This window comes from Typopeltis vanoorti, chromosome 1, assembly GCF_054136105.1.
Source record: "Typopeltis vanoorti isolate ZY-2024b chromosome 1, IOZ_Tvanoo_1.0, whole genome shotgun sequence".
In the NCBI taxonomy this organism is placed as follows: Eukaryota; Metazoa; Arthropoda; class Arachnida; order Uropygi; family Thelyphonidae; genus Typopeltis; species Typopeltis vanoorti.
The window spans coordinates 115943696-115967881 of record NC_143549.1 but is presented as its reverse complement, the minus strand read 5'-3'; the positions used below and the strand labels follow the sequence as shown (position 1 = coordinate 115967881).

At 35.8% G+C, this 24186-nt stretch overlaps 1 protein-coding gene across 1 annotated transcript in view; it reads right to left on the bottom strand.

Annotated features, from left to right (window-relative positions):
- The window catches only part of LOC150110339 (macrophage mannose receptor 1-like), a 161065-nt gene extending 147075 nt beyond the window's left edge, over positions 1–13990 (bottom strand). The window contains exon 1 of the mRNA XM_090393039.1: positions 13808–13990. Coding sequence (XP_090249165.1) covers positions 13808–13862 — 55 coding nt within the window. The 5' untranslated portion in view covers positions 13863–13990. The remainder of the gene's footprint in view (positions 1–13807) is intronic.
- Between the last annotated feature and the right edge of the window lie 10196 nt (positions 13991–24186).

The following is a 24186-nucleotide window of genomic DNA, read 5'->3' as shown; positions in this document are numbered from 1 at the left end:
ATTAACCAATATTCCGTATAGTTGTAATAGGCATCATTCTATCCAGTAGTGAATAAATATATTATAATTTTTAATCATGACATAAATAGAATCAAAGGAATTTAATACTAAAAAGATTTATTACTAAATTTGAACATTTTCATTGAGAAATATCACTCATTGTTACCAATGAAGATCTTATTTCTCATCCTAACTACAGTAATGCCGTAGGAATGCAAGGGAACCACACGATGGTGAATCCCGTGCATTCCTACGGCATCATAGATTAGAGACAGTGCTTATTATTTGTTCTTCTAAACCTCCACGTGTTCAACAACTTGGATGGGTGGGATTAAAACAGTTTTCTCAGCGAGGAAAAAAAAATCCTTTCTGTCATTTTCTAAAAGTTTGTCTCAAACGTTTGCTCTATCATAAGCTTTTTCAAAAAAATCTGGAATGCATATCGCTGTCATTTATGTGGATCTATGTTTCCTAATGGAAGAAGAAGAAGAGATGATGATGATGATGTTGATGATGATGATGACGATAATATTATTTTCGACAAAGTTTATTATCATCTTCACATATAGAGAATATTTAGAAATATATAATTGAAGTAATACAATTATATATTTGTCACTACAAATATTCAATAGAAAATGTTACGTGAATATATTATTTCCAGGTGTGTAAATAATAATACTAACAATGTATTTTACATTTATCCCATATGTAATTACAATGGTTCATTTAATATGTTAAGAAACAGATATTTTTCACATTAGTGATATTGGATGTGGAATAATTTTATATAAATATACACAGAATGTTTTTCTGAATTTTGTCATTTACATTTATATTTCAATCTGCAGTTCATTTAAATGCACAAATTATATTCACAGCTTACCTTTTATCAGTAGGGGATGCTGAATGGATTCATTTCTCTTTCTAACATCGCTATTTTTGAATCAACAACAACAACAATAATAATAATAATAATAATCAATAATAATAATAATAATAATAATAGTTTTGCTATTATTATTTTATTATTATTATTATTATTATTATTATTATTTTCGTATGCCTACACAGAGGGCGCTGTGTAGGCATACGAACGGGCGCACGGTGATATCGCTGTTCCAGTTTTTTATAGTTTTAAAGTGGTTCCAACTCTTGTTTTAAGTTGAAAGTGCTCCCAAGTAGCCCTACTTATCACGCCAAAGACAGTGATATAAAACTCAACGAGATCGGCTAAGAAGAAACCAAATTTTGAAGTGTTGAAAAGGGAACACTGAGGACCGTGGTCAACAACGAGCTAAGAACAAAGGACGTAGCCATCTTTATAATCACGCCATACTGCCTAAGGGAAAAAAAGTGAGTCATGAAGTGTATCAAATGCCTGGAGGATTTATTGTCCAACGGAAATAATAACTTGTACGAAATGCATAGGATACTACACTTAAAATGTGCCGGCTTTTCAGAAACAACCGGGCAACATAAATATAAATCCAATATAACACGCGAGGAATGGAAGTGCGTACTCTGTAGGAAGAACAAAGAAACGGAGGCAAAATCAGACGATGAACTGAACAGACAAAAAAAATGCAGGTGAGTCCTATAATTTCAACTCTTTAAATATACCAATAGAAAACGGTCTAGAGACCATAAAAGCCATCTAAGTAGACCTTGTGCAAGAACTCTTTAATAAACAGAACGAACAAATAACAAAAAAAATTAGCGAAAATGAAGATTTGGTAAAACATAATAATTTAGCAGTGATAGAAGTATTGCAAACGGTAAAAGACATTAAAATCAGCATTAACGCGCTAAATGACAGGCAACACAATTTGATGAAAGAGACATCCGAACTCCGTCAAGAACTTCATTCTCTAAAACTACAATACGAACGTTTAAATCAGCAACAACACAAAGAAGATCTTGTCATAAACGGTCTTCCTGAAACTGCACCTACAGAAAACCTCAGAGACATGGTTTTAAAATTAGGCCATGTAATTGATATCGCCTTACAGCTTAACGACATTCAAACCGTACATCGGATTCCTAGGAAGAGCAAAAACCAAGGCTTGCCACGACCTGCACCAGTCACAATTCGTCTTAAGAGCAAGTCCACAAGAGACAATCTCATAAAAGCCAGCAGGCAGAAAAAACAGTTGCCAAGGACTTGAACGCACAGCAAGACAATACACCAATCTTCTTATCCAAATATTTAATACCATTTAACCAGAATCTGTTGTACCAAGCGAGAAAAGCAAATACGGAAAAAAATTACCAATTTTTGTAGACCAGAGATGTCAAGATATTCATAAGGAAGTCACAAACGTCAAAGCCGATACAAATTAAAAGCACAGACGACATAGAAAGGCTGCCACTGTGAAAAAAAAGCCTCCTAAATAGTTCAAAAAGAAGCCCACAATAAAAAAAGAATGTGAACCGTCAAGACAGATGCAATAACACAGGATATATCGGCAATTTCACTTTGATCAGACCTTTCAGATCATTCATTTGATCTCCCAAACATCTGCCTACTTCCAACACAGCAACCAAATCAATAACAAATATATATATATATATATATATATATATATAACCAGTATCATCCTCAGATAAGCTAATTACAAAGCTTCGAGGATGCAGTTGAGTTACATCCCAGTAGTAGTATTTATCTAACTTTATTTACTTAACATTCTGTAATGAATACTTGTAGTAAACAGAAAATGTGATGGTAATACTTCAGTTATATATTTAAATTTAAAATTATATATTTAATTTACATATTTAAATTTAAAAAAATATTATTATGTAAACTGCAACATAAGTAATATTGTTTAACTTGTGAGTTATTAAGTGTGAAGTATTACTTTAGCCATATTGATTATTATTAATGGTAATAATACACGCTCTTTACTCTTGCGTCAATGAGAAATTCTGCAAATGATAATAATATTATGAGTAATTATAATTTTACTGAACCATTTGCAAGAAAAAGTTGCATTGTTGCTTAAATTTTAGTATATTCATGTAATTATTTGAGATAATAAACTATTATTATTAAAAAATTATTATTATTATTATTATTATTAAAAAATATTATTATTATTATTATTATTATTACGAACGGGCACACTGTGATAGTGCTGCTTCCGTTTTTTGTAGTTTTAAAGTGGTTCGAACTGCTGTTTTTAATTTGAAACTGTTCCCAAGTAACTCCAACTTTAAATCACTCCCAAAGACAGTGATTTAAAATTCACCGAAATTGACTGAGAAGAAACATAATTTTGAAGTGTTGAAAACTGATCAGAGACGACCGCAGTCAACAACGAGCAAAGAACAAGGACATCGCCATCTTTACAATCATGCCACAGTTACTCAAGGGAAGATAGGTGAGTCATGAAGTATATCAAATGAATGGAGAATTTATCGTCCGACAGAAATCAAATAACCTCTACGAAATGCAGTAGGATTCTGTACTTAAAATGTGCCGGCTTTTCAGAAACAACATGTCAACATAAAATCAATGCATCATGCGAGAACTGGAAGTGCATACTCTGCAGGAAGAACAAAGAAAGACATCTAAGGCAGCCACCTACGACGCAGCCGATTATACCAGAGGCAAAATCAGATGACGAACCGAACAGACAAAAAAAAAGGCAGGCGAGTCCTATAATGTCAACTCTTTAAATATACTATAGAAAACGGACTAGAGACTATAAAAGCCGGCTTAGTAGATTTTATACAAGAACTCTTTGAAAAACAGAACGAAAAAATAATAAAAAACTAAAGAATATGAAGATTTGGTCAAACATAATAACTTAGCAGTGATAGAAGTGTTTCAGACGGTAAAACACGTTAAAATCAGCATTAACGCACTCAAAGACAGGCAACACAATTTGATGAAAGAGACATCCGAACTCCGTCAAGAACTCCATTCTCTAAAACAATAATACGAACTTTAAATCAGCAACAACATAAAGAAGATCTTGTCATGTCATGTCTTCCTGAAACTGCACCTACAGAAAACCTCAGAGACGTAATTTTAAAATTAGGTCATGCAATTGATATTCCCTTACCTCTTACTGACATTCAGACCGTAAATCGTATTCCTAGGAAGAGCAAAAAACAAGGCTTGCCACGACTTGCACCAGTCATAGTTCGTCTTACAAGCAAGTCCAGAAGAGACAATCTCATAAAAGCCTACAGACAGAAAAAAAACAGCTGCCAAGGACTTGAACGCATTGCAAGACAATACACCAATCTTCCTATCCGAATATTTAATACCATTCAACCAGAATCTGTTGTACCAAGTAAGAAAAGCAAAAACAGAAATAAATTTCCAATTTTGTGGATCAGAGATGCCAAGATATTCTTGAGGAAGTCATAAACTTCAAAGCCTATACAAATTAAAAAGCTCAGAAGACAGAAATGCTGCCACAGTGAAAAAAAAGTCTCCTAATTAGTTCAAAAAGAAGACCACAATAAAAAAAAAGGAATGTGAATCATCAATACAGATGCATTAACACCGGAATATACCGACAATTTCACTTTGGTCAGACCTTTCAGATCATTCATTTGACTACCCAAAACATCAGCCTACTTCCAACATAGCAATGAAATAAATATATAAAAATCTAACAGGTGTCATTCTCAGATAAGCTAATTAAAAGTCTTCCAGGATGCAAGCGGAGAGATTACATCTCAACCGACATCAACAGAAAGAAAAAAAAAGAATTATTTATTACATTGAAATTGAAGTGCTGTAGTTACAGCGGATAAAACAATAAAAGCAAAAATTGTAAAAAATATATAATTCACTGTTATACTATAAATGCTGTTAAAATGTACTCATATCCAACTGAAAACTATAAATTACCATCTATATTAACTTTATTAACACATTATACGAAACACGGAAAAATCAGTATGAAATTATTGTAAAAAATAGAAGAACATGTTTTGTAAATGCATAATATGCAATCATAACTTTAATTAAAATTAGGCGTATGAGTGTGAACATGAACAAAATGAAGGATAGAGTGCTGTATGGAGACGACTCGTTAGTAAGAGGTGTGCTAGTAGAGGATTTGACAAAATCGTACCAACCTGGTGCGACCATAAATGATGTAACTGAATCTGTTAGAGAGCAAAAGGAAAGGGTGAAAGAAATGATTGTTGTGGCAGGTATGAATGATTTGAAAGGAGACAAAATGGAAATGATAGAAGACCTGAATGAATTGTTTGAGGTAGCAAAAGAAAAGAGTGAGAGAGTTAGAATGATTAGTCTTTTGCCACGGTATGACAGTGAAATGTTTAAAAGGAGGGCCATAATTGCGAATGACTTTATGCGTGGGTTATGTATGACGAGTGGTGTGGAATTTGTGGATGTGTGGAGTGAGTTCGATGGGCGAAAGGATCTATATAAGATGGATGGCTTGCATTTAAATGGTTACGGTGTAAGGAGACTTGAGAAAGTGTTGCTGAATATAGTGGATGTGCAAATTCAGGGAAACTAGATTTAGTAGGGGGGGTGTAGATATACAGTCCTTAGGGAGGCAGTTGAATGTATGAATGAATATAATATGCCCGAGCGAATAAGGACAAAAAATCAGAGTGGGATAGTTAATATAAGCCATCAAGGTAGGGTTGGGGATAATAGGGGTCTTAAATTCATGTACACTAATGCTTGGAGTATTAGGAACAAGAAGGAAGAGTTTTTGGCTATGGTTGGCACTTCAAGACCACAGGTTATTGGTATTAGTGAATCATGGCTGACTGTAGATGATATAGCTAGTGGGATTGAATGTGATGGGTATAGTGTGTTCAGGAATGACCGGGAGAATAAAATGGGGGAGGAGTATTGTTGATGATAGCTGATGAGCTGCAGCCAAGGAGAATAGAAGTTGAATTGCATGATAGAGAAAAGAGCACATTTGAGGCCATTTGGTGTGAGATTGTGGCTAGCAGAACTAAATATACAATGGGGTGCTGCTATAGACCAGGTGATGGAAAAGATGGTGGTGACAGTATGCACAAGCAAATAGAAGAAATGAGTGGAAGGAGGGTAATTATTATGGGAGATTTCAACTATGGTCGCATTGCTTGAAGTGAGGAGAGGACACACGGGAAGAAGGAATTGGATTTTATGCGGTTATTAAGGGATAACTATCTGCGACAGCATGTAATGGAAAATACTAGGGGTCAGAGAGTGCTTGAACTAGTAATTACATCTGAGGATTTGGCTGTAATAAATATGACCACATTGCCACCAACTGGTGAGAGTAATCATAGGGTCTTGACTTGGGAGGTGGCTGAAGGTGTGGAATTTTCAATTAAGACGGGGTACATGTGGAATTATCGGGCTGGAAAGCATGACAAGCTTACGAGTATGATTGGTTCAGTGCCATGGCATGTACAACTGCAAGGACCAGAGGTTGATAGTGCATGGGAGGCAGTTAAGAAGTGTTTGCATGAAGCAATGGCTGACTGTATACCTAGAGTCCGAATAATAAATCAACTAGGGGTTAAATGGATGAATAACACCATTAAGCTTGAGCTGCAAAAAAATAAACAACTATGGAGGGAATTTAAGGAGAAAGGTGACCGGCAGGCACATTAACTGTATAATGGGCAGGCCAGAAGGGTAACGAGTGTGGTAAGAAAAGCAAAAAAGGATTACGAAAGAACATTGGCCATGCAGGCTAAAGAGAATTCTAAACAGATTTTTAGATAAGTAGCAAGTAAAAGGAAAATTGTACATGGCAGAATAATTTTAAAGGATGCCGATGGTTGGGAGGTCACTGAATCAGTTGATATAGTTGAGTTACTGAGTGAGCACTTTGCAGGTATGTATCATCCACTGACATTGCAGAAACGAATAAACCAGTAGATTATACGGGAATTGTGGTGAATGGAGGTGAGTAGTCTATTGCATAACCTCAATGTCAATACATCCGTGGGATTGGATGTTATACCAGTACGAGAAGCAGCTAAAGAATTGTCAGTACCCTTGACCATTTTGTTTAATTTGAGTCTCGGGTCTGGGTTAGTCCCGAGGGGGTGGAAAGAGGGGAAAATAGTTCCACTGCATAAAGGTGGTTCCAAGACTGCTGTTGTAAATTACCCACCGATTAGCATATCAGGAATCATTGTCAAGGTCTTAGAGAAATTAGTCAAGAAAAGAATACAGGATTGGATAGATGAAAATGGGATATTGTATGGGGGACAACATGGTTTTGTGAAGGGTAGATCATGCCTCAGTAACTTGCTCACGTTCTATAACACAGTGACGGCTGAACTGGATAGGGGTAATTGGTTTACAGTGATACTACTGTACCTTGCCAAGGCCTTTGACAGGATACCACATGGAACCCTAATTAGTAAACTGGAGCAGATGGGGATAGATATAGGGTTGGTGAGATGGATAGGAGGGTGGTTGAAGGAGAGATACCAGAGAGTGTTTATGCAGGTGTGGAGTCTAAAAGACCGCTTATGACTAATGGTGTGCCGCAGGGCTCTGTTCTTGGACCACTGCTTTTCAATTTGTTCATCAATGATATAGGAAAGGATTTGAGAGGAAGTGTTCACTTGTTTGCTGATGATGCAAAGTTGGGTAGAGCAATTGTGAGTGCACAGGATGTCAAAATGTTACAGGATGATTTGGATAGTTTGGAGGACTGGGCTAGGAAAAATGGATGTCAGTTTAATGTGCCAAAGTGTAAGGTTATGCACTTTGGGGTGAAAAGAATAGAAGCAGTATATCGCATTGGTGGAACCGTACTCCAGGAGATTGATGAGGCCAGGGATTTGGGAGTGTTGGTGGATAGGGAGTTGAAGTTTAAGGGGTACATTGCAAAAGTGACTAAATCAGCTCATCAAATCACTTGGTTTCTGAAAAATACTTTAACATGCAGAGACAAACAAGTTGTTGTTCCTCTGTATCGAGCCTTGATAAGACCCCATCTGGACTACTGTGCCCAGTTATGGGCAGCAGGGTTTCTTCGTGATGGGGAAGAAGTGGGAAGGATCCAGAGACGAGTGACCAAGATGATAGAAGGTCTGTGGAATGAATCTTATGAGAATAGGTTGAAGATTTGTGGGTTGCAGAGATTGGACGATAGGCGAAGGAGGGGTGATATGATTGAGACATTCAAATTACTGAAGGGTTTCTACAAGATAGATCCAGAAGCTATTTTTGAAAATATGACTGGTGGTGGGAGGACTAGGGGCCACATGCATGGAAGCTGGGCAAGAGCGTGGTTGACAAGGGTGTTAGAGCTAGGTTATTTTACTTGGAGAGTGGTGAATGAGTGGAATAAGCTTCCAGAGTCTGTTGTGGGTACTCCGACTGTGAATGAGTTCAAGGCAAGGCACGATAGATACTGTGTCAATGTCGAATAGTTGTTCTTGACATGATGTTAGGTCCTCCCTCGATGAGTCTGTCGACTCGTTGGAGTTGCCCGGAACAACAACAACAATAATAATAATATCATTGAATTAAAAAAAAAACTATTATCATATGTAAGTAATTTTTAAATTTTGTAATTGCTATAATTTTATAATGTAATTATTATATGTATGCAAGACATAATAAAGTGAAAAAGAAAAAATATATAAATGCTTTATTCTATTAAAGTTGTAGAGAGTAGTACACGCTCCAACAAACTATCACTGCTTGAGTAAGGTTGAACATTTTTTACAATGAGATTGTATTTGGATGTGCGTATTTGTGTGCTTGTAATGGTGTTGGAGAGTGGTGTGTGTGTGTGTGTGTGTGTGTGTGTGTGTGTGTGTGTGTGTGTGTGTGTGTGTGTGTGTGTGTGTGTGTGTGTGTGATATATATATATATATATATATAGCGCCGACTTCTTCAGGTGAGTAAGAAATAACACAAAATTTATAAAACTAACAAGGTAAAAAACATGGACTTTTCAGCTTAATAAAAAGAAGAAGAATAGCAACAGTCATCTTTCAATTGGTGACCGCGTGCTAGTGTTAGCGTGTTTTGAATGTGAGTGACAGCTGATTTTAGAGCGCCAGTACTGGATTACTGCGCTATGGCAATCAGGCAAACTGTAGCTCAGATGGTTGTTCATGCGTAAAGGGTTCAGAACTATTTCTTTGGATTCTATAATTCGTCATTCAAATTCATCCTTGCATATATATCAATTGGTCGTGCGTTCCCAATCAATATGGTGTTGACGTTCTTCTAGGTTAGAGTTGGCGGAGACAAGAACACGACTGGAAAGGGCGCTCGCTCGTGTTCTTCTGTAGGAGATGTCACGTGTATGTTCCTCAAGACGTAGTGAAATAGATTTATCACTCTGACCAAAATAAGGTCGACACAGTCGCACATAACTCTATAAACACCTGGAAAATGCAGTTGGTTGTGTTTTGGTTTTGGCCGACTCAGAAAAGAACGAAGTTTTGGCGGAGTGGTATAGTCGATCTTTATGTTGAATTTCTTCATAATCCTAGCTAGTTTTGGGGTAAGAGAGCTAACAAATGGTAACTGGGTGTGAGTAATAGGGTTGGATTCATCTTTTTGTCTAGGTTGTTGACGTGGTCTCAAACGTTTAGTGATGTTACGAGATGAATAGTCATTATTTAAGAAGGTGCTTTTCAGGAAGTTGAGTTCTGTTTGAAGGTCTTACTTCTGTGGAAGTAAGACATCTTGCACGATGGGCAAGTGTGCAGATGGTGCCAAGTTTTTTTTTTAAAGAGTAAATTTGACGTGACATCTCCTACAGAAGAACACGAGAGAGCGCCCTTTCCAGTCATGTTCTTTTCTCCGTCAACTCTAACCTAGAAGAACGTCAACACCAAATTCATTAGGACCGCACGACCAATTGATATATATGCAATGATGAATTTGAAAGACTAATTGTAGAATCCAAAGAAATAGTTCTGAACCCTTCACACATGAACCACAATCTGAGCTACAGTTTGCCTGATTCCCATAGCGCAGTAATTCAGTACTGGCGCTCTAAAATCAGCTGTCACTCACATTCAAAACACGCTAACACTAGCACGCGGCCACCAATTGAAAGATGACTGTTGCTATTCTTCTTCTTTTTATTAAGCTGAAAAGTCCATGTTTTTTTTACCTTGTTAGTTTTATAAGTTTTGCGTTATTTCTTTCTCACCTGAATAAGTTGGGGCACCGATGAATCTAGTCATGATTCATAAAGGTTTTTTTGTGTTATACTTTCTCGGGTTCTAGTCAGTATAAATATTAATTTTCTAAATGTATACATCCCGAATCAATTCTACTAACAATATATATATATACAGTTTTCGGTTAGCGAGTAAGTAATTTGATTGATTTTGTTTTGTTTTATATTTATGTAAGCGATATTTACTTTGATATAAATGGATACTATAGCGATGCCATATGCGTATTGGAAGATTTTACTTTATAGGGGAAGATGGCTAATAATAATAATAATAATAATAATAATAATAATAATAATAATAATAATAATAATAATAATAAAAGTACACATCTATTTTGAACGATATATGCCAAAACTAACATCTGACTTATGCACGTATTTTCAATTTAATATAGTAATCCCACCAAATTTGTGTTTTATTTTATGCAACTAATAAATTACTGTTCTTTTTATAAATGCTAAGGTTCTTGTAGCAGTCACAGAACTATTTCCAATTCCATTTAGAGGAGTAAATACTTGCATCTTAACATTGCAAATTCATGTGATTTGCAATGTTTTGTGATGGTGTCTCTTCCTAATACGAATGTTTATCTTCTCGAGGCAGAAATGTATCGCTCGGTCTGTAGATTGTGGGAAAGGATATAGTTGCCTCGCAGCCTTACTTCTTTTCAACAGTTACAAATAATATTAATACCCTTCAGGACAGACTGAGTAGTAACCGTCTATAATGAGACTGGAGCAATATAATTCCAGAAGGAATTAAATTAGCTGGTATTCCTATAAGAGGTAATTCAAAAAATTAACCAGTCCTAAATGTACTGAATGTTCACTTTGTGACCACTTGTCTCTTCTTCTTCTTCTTACTAACATGGAATTTAGGCCAAGGGCCTGATCCGGTCTCAGCCATCTTTCTCTTGGTCTTCCTATTCTTCTTTTTTCACTTATTTTGTAGTTGTATAATATTTTTGGTAGTCTGCTTGTGTCCATTCGATTTAAATGTTCTAGCCATTTTTGTTTATACTGTCTTAAACCAATTAATTATGTCGTAATTAATTGGTTTTATTTTCAGGGATTGTAAGATTTCTTCATTTGTTTTGTGGTCCCACTTGGTATATCCAGCTGTTTTTCTGAGGAACTTCATTTCTTTTGTTTGAATTAGTGTTTCATCTTTCTTTTTTATGGTCCATGTTTCGCTTCCATATAGAGTGGGTTTTGACAAGACATTATATAGTCTGATTCTACAGATCATTAGTTTGACTCTGATTATCCATCTGCTTCTTCTTAATCCTTCCTCTTTTACCTTTTCGGTGTCGAGGTTTTATCCTTTTAACTAACTCTTCAGTTACGGTTACGGTTGCAACCGTAATTGGAGAGTAAGATGGTTAGCTGTATACCTCCCGGTGTGTTCTGTGTCTGTACCGCTTGTATTCACGGGAAACATTTGTTTGTTCTGGGGACGAAAAACCAGAATTTCCTGGTGAAGCAACCCTCTATCTCCATATGAGACGGGCTAACTCACCTTTCGTCGAAAGAGACCAGATAAAGGTTCCTCACATCACTAACTGGAATCGAACCCAGGTCTTTCAGACCAAAGGGTTTCGTCTATAACGACTGAGCTAGGAGTCTCTGCTAATAATACAATGAGATAAATAAAGAAATGCAATAAAAAGCAAACGAAATGAATAATAAAAAATAAAATGAAATATCAGATAATTGCATTTAGAACAGGTATTCTGCCATTGTCGGCTTGGTAATATTGGATTATATATTCATGTACATCATTAATTGTTATTAACATATTGTTATATGTTTTATAGTGATATTCTTATTCTTCTTCTTCTTCTGCAGCTTCTCCCACTTAAGTGGGGTGACTGTTTGTAACGAGTCTCCTCCACACCTTCCTGTCTTGGGCTGTCACCACATCCAAGTTCTTCATCTTCAAGTCCTCTTCTACCAGCTTCCTCCATCTCTTCTTTGGCCGCCCACGCTTCCGCCTTCCTTGCACATCCGTCTGCATGACCCTTCTTCCCACATATTCGTCCTCCCTCCTCACCACATGACCAAACCATCTCAACCTTGCCTCCTGTATTTTCGCTCCTAAGTTCGTAACTTTCACTGTTCCCCTGACATAGTCATTTCCCAGACGATCCTTTCTGGTCACACCGCACATCCACCTAAGCATTCTCATCTCTGCTACTTCCATCCTGCTGATGTTATTTTTCCTCAAGACGACAGTTTCTATAGCATATGTCATAGCTGGCCTCACTACTGTCCTATAAAATTTGCCTTTCAGATTGATCGGCATCCTCTTATCGCATAACACTCCAGCCATCTCCCTCAAGTTCCTCCAACCCGCTTGTATCCTGCATCCCACTTCCTTCTCAGCTCCTCCATCTTCTTCCACTGTTGAACCTAAGTATCTAAAGTCTCTCACCTTCCTGATGACATTTCCTGCCAGCTCCAGATCTGTCTCCTGACCGACGCCGACTGCGCAACACATATACTCTGTCTTACTTCTGCTCAGTCTCATAGCTCTCTCTTCCAGTACTTTTCTCCATCTTTTCTGTTTAGTTCCCGCTTCTTCTCTTGAATCTACACACAACAAGATGTCATCTGCATACAACATTGTCCAAGGCGCATCTTCTCTCACCTCCTCTGTTACCACCTCCATCACAATATTAAACAGAAACGGACTTAATGTTGACCCTTGATGCAAGCCAACTGTTACTTGAAAACTTTCTGTCTGACCCAAACAGGTCTGAACCCTTGTCTTCACATTTCTGTACATTTCCCGCACCAACCTGACATATTTCTCCAGCACCTTCTTCTCCCTCAGACACCTCCAGACTTCTTGCCTTGGCACTCGATCGTATGCTTTCTCCAGATCAATAAATACCAGATGTAGCTCCCTTTGTTTCTCTCGATATTTTTCCATCATCTGCCGTAAACCAAAGATAGCATCTGTTGTTGATCTACCAGGCATGAATCCAAATTGTTCCTATGCAATCTCCACCTCCTTTCTCAATCTACCATCAAGAGCCCTTTCTAGGATCTTCATTGTGTGGGACATCAACTTTATTCCTCTGTAATTTTTACAGTCTTGTGCATCCCCTTTACCCTTGTAGATGGGGACAAGAGTACTCTCCCTCCATTCCTCGGGTATATTTTATAGTGATATTGTTTATTGTTATTACAATATGATATATTGTTAGTTGGGATATATTACTTTTCTTCCTTTAATGAATGTAATTTAAATTATTTCAGAGAAATTTATTCAAAATTTTAAACATAAATGAATATTGTTATATTTCAGTAATTCAATAAACATACACATCAGCTAAAACATAATAATACACCTTAAAATGCTACCTAATTTCAATTTTGCAAGCAACATTAGCAGCTGTAAAAATCTAAAACATCGAGGAGGTCAGGGTTCATGTTTCGACTAGTTCTGTTACATTTATGAAGAAAGGTGATCCTATGATAAGTGTTTGTATGTTAGGTTATAATCTACTACAGCTTACGAGCAGATGCTTTCTAAATATAAAAGTATTTGAACAGTAGTGGAAAGTAATTCTAAATCTATTATGAAATGGAGATTTTTCTAAAAATTGAAGACAAAATAAAAGAATGCTTACGTGAAATGGGAAAAATGAGTGAAAGGTGCAATATAACTAACCAGTAGCTGTTCATGGCTGCTTCTAACTGATAATGCCAAGAATACGGTGTGGAGATCTAAGTCCAAGACGTGAGTTACCGTTCTTATCTTTAGTTTATTCCATAATGTAAACTTCAATAAGTTATTTATTTTGTTGCGCAGATTGTTCCCAGCAATATTACAGATCATATTTATTTATGCCATTAGCGTTGCTGATGACTTCTACTTGAACGTCAGCTGTCGTTCTAGTATTTCCTTTCTGCTGTGTATACAGGATTTCCGTTAATTAAGAGTGGTTATACACGGGTTCAAAGTACGCATATGTACTCACATCCCATCCAACCATTCACCCCCCCCCCCCAACACACACAGTAGGAGCATAATAAGAACATATTCACTTTACAGGAGGGAAAAAAAACATCGTACAGCGTTCACTTGTAAAATATAATTCTTTAATCTTTTTGATTGATATTTGCATGTGATGTTTCACTATTAAAGATTGAACCTTCATCATATTAAAAAACGATGTCGTTTCAATAGTGCAGATAATGGTATTAATTTAATATTTAAATTTAAAATTCTAACTCAGTGCTCTCTAGAAAATAGATTTTGCTTTGCTCCTTAATATTTAGTTCGTTTTAAACGAACGTGCTCACAATCCCATTTTGAATGGACGAGTCTTTACATAAAAATTTACACATCATTCCTAAGCATGCGTTTACAACACCAGTGTATCCCGTCTGTCAGCACACGATTATCAAGGTAGAATGTTTTCTTATAACATTCATAAAGGAAATAATTGATGTAGGTATAAACGCTATGGTTATATTCTGATAAAGTGTAAGCCACAAAGATATATATATATGGATTTACTTCTACTATCAAAATGTTAGAACTATTTATTTATGGAGGATATAGATAGACACAGTAATCTTTTTTATTGTAAGCTTCATATTTAATTACAAAATTCTGAAAATATATGTGTAACGTAAGTGAAACAGCTCTCCAAGTTGCTGTTATGTTCCATCGAGTCGTTTTCGTCTCGTGGTGACTCTCTGAACATACCCTCTCCATTCAGATCTGCTCTGACCCTGGCCATATCTTTAAGAATTCTCAGGCGCATTCTAGTTGCTTCTTTAAATTCATCAACCGATCTAATTCTTGTTCTTCTCCTACGGCTTCCATCAACCTTAGTAATCATCTTCTCCAGACTGTCATTTCCTCTCACAATAAGTATGACAATTTTTGCTTGATGATCACAGCATCGAAGGAGCAATCTGCATTTACTCTATCTATCACTGATTTATTGCTTCACTTTGCAGTCCTTGGCACTCGTATTAATCGTCTCCAAACCAATAATTCAAATGCATTATTCTTCCTTCTTTCACTCTTTCTCAGGGTTCAACTTTACTATCTTTGCAGTACCACACTGAGTACCATTGCTTTCATGATTCCGATTTTGTTGCGAGGCTAATATATTTTCTTTAAAGATCTTGCAGAAATTTGTCATTGCTTACCTTCCGAGTAATAATTTTCTTCTAACGACTTCAGTACAATACCCATCTTTAGCAATTCGGGATCCTACGAGTAAACAAATTGTTAACTACTTCCATTTATGGAGGTATAATTTTCTACTCACCTACTTAAAAATCGTTAAGTTCAAATGTTGCTATTACTTTTATCTTTTTGATGTTAAGGCAATATATAGCTCTTCCTTCTTAAATTTTCATAATAAGATCCACCAGATTTTCTTTTCATTCTTATAGCAAGGCGGTACCATCTGCATATCTCAAATTATTAATGTTTCTTCGAGCAATTTTAATTTTAACTGAAGACTCCTTCAGCACTGCCATTCTTAAAATGTATTCGCTGTACAAGTTAAACAGTATGAAAATAATATAACATACATATAACATGTCACACTCTTTTACATATCGTGCAATACACAGTTTCTCCAAGATCTATTCGGACAGTGGCATCTTGTTCATGATAAAGATTCCTCAGAAGGATAATGAAATGCTGTGCTACTCCTATTGTTCTTAATAGATTACACAGTTTCATATGATCTACAGAGTCAAAAGCCTCAGTGTAGTCAAGGAAACAAAGGTAGACATTATTTTGATATTCCTGTGCTCTTTCTATCATCTGTCTTACATGATGATCTGATCTCCTGTTCCTCTGCCTTTTCGAAATCCAGCTTATTCGGCTAGCATTTCTTTCTTCTTGAATGATTCCAGTTTGCTGAATGATATTAACACTTTATTTGCATGATGAATCACTGCTATAGTTCTGTAATTTTTGCTCTCTTACATCAACTTTCTTCAATAGATGAATATAAAGTGATTTTTTTTCCATTCCAATGTCTATAGTTGTGATCCAAATTCGTTGATACAGAACTGTTAAAATTTTAATGTGTTCACTCCAAGGTCTTTGAACAGCTCAATAGGTGTTCCGTCTCCTCCTGGTGCTTTCGTACTGAATATCTACTGCAGTGCTCACCTGACTTCTCTCTCTCTCCTATGGTACTGACTGCTATGTATAATCCTGCTCTTCAAATTTCTCAGTAATTTTGGAGTCCTTTCTGCAAATCTCTTCTTCATGTACTTTCCATGTTTCTTTGATGACCACAGATTCTGCGAGATATCCTTTGTGATTATTTTTCAATACTGTCACCTTAGCGATAAAATTCCCTATCAGTTCACTCATCTTTTTGAAAAGATCTCTTGTTTTTCCTTCCTTGCTTTGACATTACTGGTTAAAGTATTTTCCCTTGTCTCTTCTGGCTTGTCCTTGAAACCTCTGCATTCAAACGCAGTACTTTCTGCATACTTCCTGTGGCCTACATTTGCCTCATCTCCTGAGCAGTTTAGGTAGCAGCCTCTGACAGCCATTTAGACTTCTTCTTCTTAAAACTGTTAGAATATTCTTCTTTGCTTCTGTTTTAGTTATATCTTTAATCTGTTCTCATAATTCTTCTGGTTCTCTTTCACAAATGTAGCGTGCTGAAACTGTTCTGTATGATTATATTGCATTTGGCCGGTATGTTTTGAAGATCATATCGATTGACATTTGTATTGTTTCACTTTCCATAATTTCACATGTATCGTAACCAGAAATAATGCATTGTCTGTTCCACAGCCTGCAATTGCAAAGTCTTGAGAGACTGAATTACACTTTTCCATCTTCTTTATCGAATTATATAGTCAATTTGATTTCTGTATTGTCCCGAAGGTAATGTGTGCAATCTCAGTTTGTGTTGTATAAAACAAATCTCAGCAACAAACAAAGAATTCTCCTCACACAACTCAACTAGTCTCTTTTCTGCATTGCCACGAATACGTAAACCAAAACAACTTGTTATTTCTTGTTCCTCGGTTTCTGCCAATTTTGCATTCGAATCTCCGATAAGTAGCTATAAATCTTGCTTTGTAACTTGGCATAAAATTTTCCTGTCTTCTCTGGTTCCGCCGAAGTGGATGTGATAAACATGTATGATAGTCATATTCATTGAATGTCCACTAACTATGAGAGAAATGATTCTATCACTCACTGCGCTATAACTAAATACATACCAGGCCATATTTTTCCTGAGTAAGAAAGAAAGTACATTTTTAGAATTATGTCCTGATTAATACATCATATAGTCCCCTGACTGAAAATGGACAATTCCTGCCCATCTGAATTCATTTATTCCTAATATATCAGCTTCTTGTGCTACATTTTAATCTTTATTATTTCAAAATTACCTTGGTCCATGCTTCTAATATTCGAGGTTCCAATCTTGTGGGTTATATTGAAACTGGGAACCTCCCTTTGCCAACCAGCAACATCAGCGACCAAGCTTCTTTCCGGGTTTGACCTGGACATATCATAACAACTGGTTCTACATGTGGAAGCCCCCTCTCTTTTACCCCAGTTGCATGTTGGATATCTTCAGGTCCGGGGATCCTACCTTCCAGCACCACATCATGCTCTCCCTTTTTTTGGCATGTTCATATCTTGGCAGGGTATAGAGGTGGTTTGCCATTCCCTTCCTCTGGAAAATTTTTCGACTTTCCAGAATAGATCCGCAATGTTCTGGAAAAAGGGGTACTTCTGGAAGGATGTGACTCTTCGCCACACAGTACGGTCTCGGGAATAATTCCCAATAATGAAATTATCCCTTACCCCCTACCCCCTCATCCAGGTTCATCATCATCACGAAACATGGGCTCACTATTTTCTACCACCTTTCTTTGTCTATTGCACAGTGTTGCAGTTTCTGTTCATCCATTCCGCACCAGTCCTTGATGTCGTCTATCTATTCACTGTCTTGTCTACCTTTTCTCTTTATACCTTCCATAATACCAAACATGAATGTCTTTATATTTATCTTCTGGTCTTCACGTATTCTGCAGTGAGTCCAAATAATTGCAACGTCTGTTTTATAATCTTCTCTATTTGATTCTCATTTGGTTGTATCTTCGGATAGAGCTCTTCATTTGTAATTTTCTGTACCAATCCTATTCTTAGAATTTTTTTGTAACAAGTTCCTTCAAATACAAAAATTATTTTTTCTTTGTTCTTTATTTATCATCCAAGTTTCAGATTCATACAGTACACTGCTAAATATGCAGGCTTCCAGCACTCTTAGGTTTGTTTGCAGACTGATCACTATACTTTTTCAGATGTTATCCATGGCCTTCAGATTTGCTCTTCCCTTTACAATTCTGATCTTTGTTTCTTTTTGACAGCCCAAATCGTATGTTATTTTGCTTCCCAAATATGCGAATTGTTCTTCATTTCCTATATCAATTCCATTGACATCTTTTAATATAGTTATTACTTTTCTATCAATTCCATAGGACCCTAGCACTGCTAATGTCATTTTATGGTTAATACTGTCAAATGCCTTCTGAGAATCAACAATGCAATTATATATGTTTCTGGTTTTTCTCCTAGCTTTCTCTTCTATTAACCGTATTATCAAAATCTGTTGAATCGTACTTCTATTTGCTCTAAATCCTGCTTGCTCGTCCGCAATGCATGCTTTCAATTGTGTTCTCAATCTGTCAGAATTATCAACATCATTCATCATCACCTTACCATGGTGACTTGTCAAAGCAATTATTCTATAATATTTACATTCCAGCTCATTTCGTATCTCGATTTCACCTACTCCTCTGTCCGTTTCCCTTTCCATATCATATTATAAACCTTGTTACTATGATTCGTTCATTGACTGGTTTGTAGCCTAACAGTGCCTTTCTAGCTTTTTGATAAGAAGGAAACAAACTCCTGTTTTGTGCTTGGCGTCATGCCCTGACTTCGCATTCCTTTATCTCTCCTGATGATGTCCAACGCATCTCCGCCGATATCACTCCGATATCTCTTCATTTCCTCGCGGAGTAACTTTAGTTTTTCTCACATCCAAAGTGTCCATACTTTCCATGTGTAAAATTCTAGTTTTACTTTTGTTTAGTCTGTTAGACTGCTCTTTGGACTGCGCTATTTGTAAAATCTATCGTTGTTATATTATTGTTATATTACTTTCCTTATCTAATTTCTATCATTATTTAAAACCTCTCTTACTCTAAATTGACGATCTCCCCTTTTCTTGCATTAATCCGTTTCGTACGTTGATCTGCTCTAATTCTAATTGCTGCACGCTATACGTAGTATATAAAAATAAAAAATAAAGATATTAATATAAATTAAATATTTTAATATGAAATTTTGTTAAACTAAACTTGAATGTTTGTTACCAAATACATAAAAATGTCATTCGATCAACCAAAAACGTTAACAAAAGTCAGTTAATGCATGCGAAATGTTACAGTTTGTTTAAAACTTCCTTCAGAATTTCTGTTTATTGCAAAATTAATTAGAGAATATGCCTGCATTATCTGAGACAATACGAAGGAAATGTATGTGAACTAAAAAAATTAATGGTTCTTTAAATATCTTTTCCATAACTTTGGTAGTAAGCATCTGGCACTTCGGAAAAGACTGCACTGGAAGATGAGAATCACGATATACAGAATGTCGAATAAAATCTAGAAGAAAAATTGGTTTGTTTGTGAGACTTCAAGGACTCAATTTAGAGTACTGGTGTGGCGAATGCGAGGTACCTGATGCCGGGCCATTCCTTATTTCATGTAATATACATCGGTTATATTATCTATGGACTGGTCCGTACTCTTCTTTCTTTCTTTCGTTCTTTCCCCTCCCCTTATCCAATCTGCTTTATTTTACTTATCTTCATCACTTGCAGTTTGTGTATCCTTACAAAATAGGCATTTAAAGTACTTATCTCATTTAAAATAGAAGTAGAAAACAAAATAAAAGTTTGCAGAAGACACGAAGTGAATTAGAAGGACTATGGATAGCAACAAATTGTACAATGATAGAAGAAGCAAAGAAGACTAAATAAAGCAACAAGAAAGAATGTAAACGAAGTAAATGGATTGGTATTCATAATTAGAAGAGAATACAGAAAATACATTTTGGGTTACAACCCAGTCTCCGATAGAATAATTCTAATCAGAATAATGGCATATCCAGTGAATGTTACACTCATATAGGTATATGCACACACTACAGATTGGAGTGAAGATGAGGTAGAAAATCAGCTGTTTGCAACATGTATTATATATTACTGATAAAATAGGTTTTCTCTTGAAAATCTCTTTTATAAGTACTATATACTGCGAGGCATTACTGGTTATTACTGGGACATTTGGTTTTGGACTGAGGAATGAAGCAGTGAAAAGAAGTTGAAGTTTTGTGTGCGAGAACAGGGGCTTTATTGCAAACTTTCTTTCAACAACGTAAAAGAATGCTGTACGAATAGATTTCACCTAATGGAGAAAACAGAAATCAGATAGATTATGCTGTTGTTGCCAGCAGAAGGTGGAGGAGTGCTATCCAAGCAACAAAACACTACCTGTTGCAGACTTGGATCAGATCATGAATTATTGATAGCTGAAGTTAAATTGAAATTAAGGGTTAATAAGAAACAAAAGAGTAATATTAGATTTGATTTACATCCTATAAAGGAAGTATTTAAAATAGAAGTCGGAAAGAAAATAAAAAGTTTGGAGACGAGAGGAAGTCAGTTAGAGGTATGGTAAGAAAAATGTACTCTCATAGAAGCAGCATAGAGGACTCTGAATAAAGCAACATGAAAGAAAGTTTGGAAATGGTTGGAAAAAATAAGCTACTCAAATAGCAAAGGAAAGAAAAAAAATGAAACCTCAGAGAAACAAAGAAAGAGTTAAAACTAACATGAAATTAAATTCCTTGAAAAAGCAGAATCATGCTTTGACTCTGTAACGAGATCATTTAATTCGCATTTTTACGAGCAGTACTGTGTTAGCTAAAACTGAAATAATATTACAAGCCTCACGATCAGGTGTGTTACTTAATACTGAAAACGCACTAAAATCGGAACACGTGCATTTTAAGCTCACAATCAATACGCTTTATGGCAGAAATGCATAGGAAATGATTTTGCTTGTCGTTTCATATGCTTACACGGCGGTGAGGCAAACATATGAAACGCTTTCATCACGTTTTCGTACACAGTACGACATCGTATTGTAGAAGGCATCATGCTCTCTTAATTCTTTAAATAAATCTATTGCATCTACATCAGATGTTGTTGCTAATACGGCGGCTATCGCAATAAGGATGAACGAGCGCCCTTATTAAGCGGCGCCGTGAGACAGGCTGCCTCTATGCTACACCCTGTCGACGTACTGTGCATAGAACAATTCAGAGAATGGATTAATCTATGCACAGTACCGTCGACAGGGTATTAAGCGGCGCCGTGAGACAGGCTGCCTCTATGCTACACCCTGTCGACGTACTGTGCATAGAACAATTCAGAGAATGGATTAATCTATGCACAGTACCTTCGACAGGGTGTAGCATAGAGGCAGTCTGTCTCACGGCGACGCTTAATAAGGGCGCTCGTTCATCCTTATTGCGATTGCCGCCGTATAACGGCAACAACATCTGATGTAGATGCAATAGATTTATTTAAAGAATTAAAACTTCTCTCAAAAATAATAGAAAAGAAAAGTGGTCCTCACCAAATTTTATCATATATATATATATATATATATATATATATATATATATATATATATATGTATATATATATATATATATATATATATATATATATATATATATATATATATATATATATATATATATATATATATATATATATATATATATATATATATATGAAACCAACATCTTGTAGAAATTTATCCCAACGTAACCATCGCCCCAAGGATATTGTTAGCAATTCCTGTTAGCGTAGCAAGTGCGGGAAAGACGTTTCTCCAAGCTTAAACTGATTAAAAATTATTTGAGAACAGTAATGACCCAAGAAAGTTGCTTGGTCTAGCAACTATATCGATAGAGACATTGGTTATAATTTAAGTTTAGAAGAAGTTATAAATAGTTTTATTGTGCGATATCCCAGTAGAGCAAGCGTTTAATTAATATTATTATGTAATCGTTTTGGATTAATGTTTCTCTTGTAATAAAAAAAATAGCAATTGGAGATTTTCTTATATTTTTGTCTTATAATCCATCAGGGGCGATATTTAATTGTTTGCCTCAGGGCGCGATCTAATCCGACGAAGGCCCTGTCTATACATATGTGGCAAATTGTGTGTAAAAACCTTCGTCAAAATTCATCCTATTTCTTGCTCTTCTTCTTTCTTAACGTTATAGGCCTAGTGGCCTGTTACGATTCGAAACCTGAAATCCCACGGAATAGATCGGTCATTTCTGATTCCAGAAGTGTCTTATGAATGTAGATGCGTCTATTCAAGGGGGGGAGGTTGCCTGTTCTAAGGGACAAAAAACAGGAGATTCCGTGTAATAAAATAAAATTACCCCACTGTGAGACCGACCGGCTAACTCACCTTTCGTCGAAAGAGACAAGAGAAAGGTTTCTCAAGTCATGTACGGGAATCGAACCCAGGTATTTCCGACCAAAGGGTTTCGTCTGCAAGTTCAGATATAGAATTTGGAAATATATATGTAATGGTGTCCTTATTGCCTATCGTGAGTTACTCGGTGCCTCTTGTTGTTGGCAAGGACATAATAATAAATTGCAGTCTGCTAAAAAATTAAATATGGCTACAGTCTCGACTTTTATCAAATATTTTATTTCTAATAATATCCATTTGGTAAAAGTGGATTGACCAATGTGTTGTATACAACTAGCAGAGACATTTTTTTTACTGATATATCTCTTATTCCTCGTAATTATAGCTATTTTTCGTTTCATATTATCCATTTTTTATTTATTTCGGCATTAGTAAACTTGCTGCTATTTATTTAAAATATTTGAATTTTGTACTTTCATTTCAGTATGCATCTGAAAGAAAAGAAGAGGTTAACATCTGTACTTACTTTGAAGTACATTGTCCGATCGTTGCCACTAAATACTAAAAGCGCTCTCAGACTGTCTTTCGATATCTTCTGGCAACGATCAAATGAGAAACAGTTTCGAAACAGAAAAATCACAAGTAAGCAAGAAAAAAACGAAAACAATGAATAAGACGGCAGAATAATTAAGTATGATATTCGGGAGCCTTGAAGAAAAAAAAAGAAATAGAACAATTTAAATATTTAGGAGTAGTGGTCACAAGGCAAGCAAATGAGATGAGTCAATAGTTTGGTTATAGAGTCATACGAAGAATAAGAAAAGCATATGCTGCTCGATATAGCATCCTTTGGCAATTTTTCTCGTTTAACTGACTAGATTGTATTCTGTATTGATTTAAATGAAAAGAACATAATTGTGCAACACCAATATGGAAGGAATATTTCTCTTAAAGAATGAAACAACCTTTTCCACAAGTATGGGGAACTATGGAGAACAGCGAAAAGTCAGGTGCTGCAACTCTAATTCAAATTCCTCGTCAGTGGAATAAATGATAGGCACTAAAGATATAATCAGTATCAACCGTAAAACAGGAAACTGGTAGAATGATTAGATAAATACTTGATTAGCGTCACTGAAACTAAAATACACAAAAGAAATGAGATTCTTCAGGATTAAAATTAAAATTCCTCTCCCTGAACATTATTGTTGATTTTATATTCAACAATAATGTTCAGGGAGAGGAAGAGTTATCTGTAGTATTCAACCCTAAACAAGAAGATAATCTTGAATATGTAGCAAATTGACATAGGGTGATATGGGCAAACATTAAAATGGAGAATGAGACAATGAGATTTGGGCATGCACCTGTGACTGACACACATTGTATATCTCAATGTCTCAACATATTTTATACCAAGACGTAAGTTCTGAAATATTTCGATATATTAGAGGAAGAAGATAAA